The 6,190-nt window shown below is 61.1% G+C and overlaps 2 protein-coding genes across 2 annotated transcripts in view; both read right to left on the minus strand.

Annotated features, from left to right (window-relative positions):
* Dpp7 (dipeptidyl-peptidase 7) overlaps positions 1-384 on the minus strand; it is a 5,432-nt gene extending 5,048 nt beyond the window's left edge. The window contains exon 1 of the mRNA XM_013029338.1: positions 341-384. Coding sequence (XP_012884792.1) covers positions 341-384 — 44 coding nt within the window. The remainder of the gene's footprint in view (positions 1-340) is intronic.
* A 2,505-nt stretch (positions 385-2,889) lies between these two features.
* Positions 2,890-6,190, minus strand: part of Uap1l1 (UDP-N-acetylglucosamine pyrophosphorylase 1 like 1) — an 8,353-nt gene continuing 5,052 nt past the window's right edge. Inside the window, exons 3-10 of the mRNA XM_013029340.1 lie at positions 5,927-6,131; positions 5,674-5,849; positions 5,310-5,482; positions 5,032-5,225; positions 4,507-4,647; positions 4,065-4,250; positions 3,518-3,584; positions 2,890-3,293 (exon numbers count right to left, since the gene is read on the minus strand). Of these exons, the coding sequence (XP_012884794.1) occupies positions 3,204-3,293; positions 3,518-3,584; positions 4,065-4,250; positions 4,507-4,647; positions 5,032-5,225; positions 5,310-5,482; positions 5,674-5,849; positions 5,927-6,131 (1,232 nt within the window). The 3' untranslated portion in view covers positions 2,890-3,203. The remainder of the gene's footprint in view (positions 3,294-3,517; positions 3,585-4,064; positions 4,251-4,506; positions 4,648-5,031; positions 5,226-5,309; positions 5,483-5,673; positions 5,850-5,926; positions 6,132-6,190) is intronic.

The following is a 6,190-nucleotide window of genomic DNA, read 5'->3' on the forward strand; positions in this document are numbered from 1 at the left end:
GAGGGGGCGGCCTGCGCGGCACTCGGGGGCCGGGCCGGGGACTTGGCTGCGCAGCTTCCCCGGGGGGCGGAGCCAGGACGGGAGGGGCGGGAGCGTAGGGGAGGGGAGGAGCCAGCTCTCTCCCCAGCATCTGACCCACGGCCCGTGGCCGGCGCGGCATTGTGAGTGCTTCCTGCCCGTGCAGGGGAGCCTCAGCTCTGCGGGAAGCAAGGGTTGGGAGCCAGGCCCGGCGTGGAGTGCTCCATTCCCAAGCCTGTTCCTGTCCAGGGTGACCCCAGATCCCTGCCCCACGCTGTTCCTAAACTGTGGCTCCTGGCGGGCTGGCGGTGACATCCTGTACCTGACACAGCAGCGTGAGCGCGTGGAGCCCGCTCGCTGGGCCATGGGCCTGCCATAACACTGCTTGCCTTGGTCAGGGACCCAGTGCTTCCACAGTGTGAGGGACAAGCCACGGTACCCTCACTGGGAGGAAGGCAGCCCGCGCCCTGGGGTGGGTGCTCCATGGGCCACTGCACCCCCCAGCGCAGCCTGGGGCAGCCGGCGCTTGCCCACCACCCCTCACCCAGGATCCCGGAGATAGAGCTGTGTGTGAGCCCCAGCCGTGGCCACAGGGGGGCTGGAGATGCAGAGCCTTTCTTGGGAGCTGTTCTCTCTCATCCCAGGCCTCCATCACCATACTGGGGAGCAGCTAGTCTCCTGGAGCCTGGTGGAGGCACAGCCCAGCTCTGTGGCAGCTACTGGGCTCAGGGCTGCCTGGGAGCCCAGAGCTGCCACAGCCCTCAGGAGACTGGCCCCTTCCACAGTGGCCAGACCCCTGTGGGAAGGTGGGCTCTGGCTCTGGGCCCAGAGTCCACTTGCTCCTCCCCCACAGCCCAGGGGACAGGATGCAAGTCAGGCTGGTGGGCAGACCCTGCAAATGGCCACCATCAGACTGTCTCCAAGGCTGGTTGGCTAGGCCAGTCCCATAGAGCTCCAGACATACTGCTCTGAGGCCTTTTCCCCTGCCCAGACAAGCCAGGTGTGTCATCTCTATCGCAGATCTGCCTGGGCAGCAAAGGAGAGGACCTGCGGGAGGTGAGAAGCACGTGACCACACAGGTGCCTCCATGCAGTCTTCCCTCCCCAACCCCCATGTGGAGTTCTGGGCCCAGGTGAACTCCTGCCCCCCACCCCTTACAGACTTGGGCCATGCCCCCTCAGGCTTCACATCTGCTGGATTTGGGCAGATGGACATGGGGATGGCCTGTCCCCATGTCTGCCACCCCTTTTACCTCTGTCTGGGGCCAGGTTGGCTCAGGTGCTAAGTCATCCATAGTATAAAAGAGCATTTCAGCAGTTCAGGTGTTATGTACAACTTGGCACCTCCACCATGCGTGCACCTTTCCTATATGTACTGCTTAAACTGTTTTGAGGTCCCAATCACACTGTCCCCTACAAACAGCCCCTGGCGTTTTCATTCTGCTTTGTCTCTACAAATTTATTTGGTTGCTCTAGGAATGTCATGACCAGAATCATGAAGTAGTTGTCCTTCTGTGAGGCTGGTTTTACTCAACATAATGCTGTGTCCACACACCACATTGTGTTTATCTGTTCTTGTGTCAACAGACACTTGGCGTTTCCACACACAAGCTCTTGTGAGGAGTGCTGGTGTGAACATTCATTGTATGTCTGCATTCTGCTTCCAGGAGCTCTGTGGAACTCACAGTAGATTTGCTGGATAATACTAGTAGTTGGATACTCATCGTGTGCATGTGTGTGTGTGCATGTGTGTGTACATGCACGCATGCACATCAGTACTAGGATTTGTGCTCTTGTGTTTTACCCTTAGGACTGGCACTCTACCATTTGTACTATGTCTTCAGTTCTGGCTTCTTGCTAGTTAATTGGAAATGAGTGTTTCAGATTTGTCTGCCTGGGCTGGCTTTAAACCTTGATCATCAGATCTCAACCTCCTGAGTAGCTGGGATGACAGGTGTGAGCCATCAGTGCCCGGTGGTATCTCTTCTCTTAGTGTTGCTTATTCATAGGTTCACAGAATTGGGATCCTCAGATCTAATTTATATCCTTTGGTGCTGCATTATCCCTCCTGCTCCGTGGGGTGCTGTGGACCCCAGGATGATGAGCAGTGCTCACCAGCATGTTCCTTTTCTTAGTCCCTTCCCAGTTTTCTTTCTTTTTTTGTTTTTGTTTTTTTGGGTCCGGTCATGGGGCCTGAACTCTGGGCCTGGGCACTGTCCCTCAGCTCTTCAGCTCAAGGCTAGCACTCTACCACTTGAGCCACAGCGCCACTTCCGGCTTTTTTTTTCTTTTTGGCTTATGTGGTGCTGAGGAATCGAACCCAGGGCCTCATGCATGCAAGGCAAGCGCTGTACCACTAAGCTACCTTCCCAGCCCGCCTCGGTGGGTTTTGAAGGAAGCTCGAACAATGTGGCCACTGGCTCACACCTGTAATCCTCACCACCACAAGGCTGAGATCTGAGAATCCTGGTTTGAAGCCAGCCTGGGTAGATAGGTCTGATACTTATCTCCAACTGCTACTAAGCCAGAAGTGGGAGAATGATTCAAGTAGTCAAGCACCAGCTGTAAGCAGAAAAGGCCAAGAGGCCCTAAACTCAAGCCCTAGAACTCACACACACAGTAGCAGGCATGCGTGCTTGTGGCCATGCTTGAAAGGCAGAGGATTTGGGAGACGTCTGAGGAAGCCAAGGCCACCGGCTCTGGCCTGTGCGGCCAGGCCTCCCAGAGCCGGCCTTCAGCATGGCATCTGACTCCTCTGTGTGCCAAGGCCAGCACTTGCATGCAGGGTGACACCCAGGCTTCCGCTGGTTACTGCTTCAGGCGGGGAGGAGAGCAGGCGGGGGCAGCCTGGACCCCTCCCTGCGGTGCAGAGCTGCATTCTGGGAGGGCTGAGAGCAGAGCAGGCCTGCTTGGCCAGAACTAGCTTCAGAGGACACCCTACCCTGCTCCCCCAGACGAAGCCACAGCTCTCACTCCACCCCGAAGCCCCCTCCCAGCCAGAAATAAAACCAAAGAGCCAGTAGCAGGCCAGCAGTCACTTGCATCCACAGGCAATGGGTGGTGGAGGGGAGGACACCAGCACATCCCGACCCTGCCCCACAGGCTGGAGATGTAAATCACTGCACCCCCCGCCAGAGCCCTAGGCTGGCCTTCGCTCCCACCTTGAGATCTCTGGCTGGGAGCACATCAGGTGCTGTGTGGCTGCAGCACCTTGGCCTGGGCCTCATCCAAGATGAACAGGGACGGGAGCTGCTGGCCTCGCAGTACTTCCAAACCCTGGAAATGGCGTTCCCAAGTCACACAGGCACCTCTGGCTGCCCATGGCCCACGCAGCCACCCCAGGAGCCACAGCCCACAGGCCCGGATCCCAGGTCTTCCTGAACCCAGGGAAGGCCTGACCAAGAAACACAGCAGGGCGGTGACTCATCCACCCCAGCACCCACCTCTCCCTGGAGTCCTCCAGACCCGAGACAAACCCCAGACAGGAAGGCCCTTCTTACCTCTCCACAGTAAGACACCAAGGGTGAAATCTCACAGATGGCCGGAGGGTCTCCACCTGGAGGCGGGCTGGAAGGAGCAGCACAGTCAGCAGCTGCCTCCGGAGCCCACCCCGGCACCTGTAACCAGTCTGCCGGACAGGATGGGGCACCCCACACACCAGGCCCTGCCAGCCCCGTCTCTGTGAGTTCCTCCTCCTCTGCACGGCCCAGTGCTGCACCCCTCCCCGCCGCTGCTCAGCCTGCGAAGCTCCCACGGGCCCTGACCCTCCCATTCCCCCCAGCACCGCAGCATCGCAGCCCAGTAGTCGTCCCAGGCCGCGAGGAGCAACGCCAAGGTCTTGGCTGCCCTGTGAAGGTGGTGCCTGGTGTCAGGGTCAAAGCTATGAAGAAGCTTGGGACTGGGTCCGACTCCTCCGTCTCCCGGTGGCTATTGGTAGGACCGGAGAGGCCAGGCTCAGCCTGAGCCGCTCCAAGCCGGGTGCGTGCTGCAGGGCCCTGAGGACAAGGAGTCCTGACACCTCCAGGCTGTCCCCCAGGGCCTACTCACGTGGGCAGCTCAGGAAGCAGGACTCCGTGGGAGTCGAGGAATCCGGCCCCCGCCTGCAGGGCCCAGCGGTAGTGCTGGGTCAGCAGGGCCTGCCTGGCGGTGGAGGGATTGTCGTGGGCAGCAGTGTGGTCATTCTTCAGCGGGGAGAACTCCTCCTCCCGAAGCACCTCAAAGGCAACGAAGTTCCTGGTGGAAGAGGGGCTGGTTGTGCCAGGGCCGGGGCCGGGGCCAGCAAGGCGGGGCCTGGCTTACAAGGACAAAGGGGGGGTCTGTCCCAGGAGCACCGGGGCAGGGCCAGCAAGGCGGGGCCTGGCTTACAAGGACCCTGGAGAGGGCACTGTGGGCCCCAGCATGGGGAGGGGGCACCGGTGTCTCCCAGACCCTCTCCAAACCCACCAAAAGACAGGAAAGAAAAGAAAAAGTAAATGACTCTACCACTAACTTAGCAAACTGGAACACATCAAACACAAACTTCTCCATCTTTATCCCGTTCGGTTTTAGCGGCTTTACCAGGTTTCCCTCCTCATCTACGTAGGGGACCTTCTTCACTGCCACGTGAGGCTTCAGCAAAGGCTCAAACTCCCTGGGGGCAGAGCACAAACAGGAAGGAGCTACGGACAGGGTCTCCCAGGATGCATGGTCAGCCAGATCTCTGTGCAGGGCACAGGTCTGCACTCTGCACACGCAATGCCAAGATCTGGGCACCACCAGCCACACACAGCCCTGGCGAATGGAAGCTGGCAGACCTGGGAAAGGCAGACGTGACCCCAGAGCCTCCCACCTGCCCACGGCAGGACTCCCACTGCTCTCCAGTGCCTCCCTCTCACCTATCACTCAGAGCCTCAGCCCACCTCAGGCTGGGCCAGGGCAAACTGAGCCCGGGGCCCTCAGACCAGTCTGGCGCTGGGGTCCTTGATGGGCCCCGGCAGCGCTGGCTGACACTCCCTAGCCTCCTTTTGCTGCACACCTGACCACCGTCTGGAGGAAGGCTGTGGTGAAGAAGTGGTTGCAGATGTTGCCGGCGCTGTACAGCAGGCTGCCCTCTGGGCTGCGCAGCCCAGCAGTCTCTGGGCTGATCTCGCTGTACTCCACCACCTGAGGCACACCGTCCACCTGGCACACCACGCCCACAGGCTCCTCGGGGTAGGCCTTTTCCACCACCTGCAGCCACCGGGGATGGACTCAGAGATCTGGGCGAGGAAGGGCACTGAGGGGCGGCTAGCGGGAGGCGGGCGTGGTGCTCACCTTGGCGCCACAGTCTGCGCCCTGCAGCACACAAAAGCCGATAAAGACTGGGTCTGCCAGTCGCACCAGGATGTTGTCAACACAATACACATGCACAAACTCCACTCCCCGGCGCGCCATGTCCTCTAGGATCTGGTGGTCTGCCAGTGCGCAGTACAGACCCCCGTTGCCATCTGCAGAGGGAGAGAGAGAAAAACAGGTCTTGCGCGATTAGAAAGTGCAGCAGGAAACAAGCTGCGAGGTTGTGCCACGTGACGGGGGCGTCAGGGGACTCCCCCCAGATCACAGCCAGCCAGGGCCTCCCGTCCCCCACCGAACTCCAAGGTCCGGGCGGGGCGGCCACTCCCTCGGGGCCGGGCCGCACCTGGGGCCATGGCGACCTTGTCCTTGCGCTCCAGGATGGCCCTGCCGTCGAAAGTCACTGCGGGCAGCATGCGCTGCTCGAAGAGAACCACGTTGGCGGGGTCCAGGTGGAAGAACTCGTGCTCCCTGAAGAACTGGGCCGTGGGCCCCAGTGTGAACTCACTGGTCATGATGTACCTGCGGGGAGCGGCGTTCAGAGGGCTGAAGGAGGGGGCCTGGGGCCGGGCTGGGGCGGCGCCGGGGGGACCACACACCAGGGCACGGTGCAGCGCGTCCCGTGGCGCTCCCCGGCCAGCTGCTCCACGCGCCGGATCCGCTCGGCCTGCAGCTGGTACAGGGTCTTCCCGCTGGGCAGCCCCACGCGATACATGCCCTTGGGGTAGGTGACGCCCAGACGGGTGCCCTGCCCGCCGGCCAGCAGCAGGACTGCCACCTTGTTCAAGGCGATCTGCCGGAAACCTGGGGGCCGGGGCGGCGGTGAGGGGCCGCGGGGAGAGCCCCGCCCGGGCCCCGGGCGC

Source organism: Dipodomys ordii, unplaced genomic scaffold, assembly GCF_000151885.1.
Source record: "Dipodomys ordii isolate 6190 unplaced genomic scaffold, Dord_2.0 Scaffold118, whole genome shotgun sequence".
Lineage (NCBI taxonomy): Eukaryota > Metazoa > Chordata > Mammalia > Rodentia > Heteromyidae > Dipodomys > Dipodomys ordii.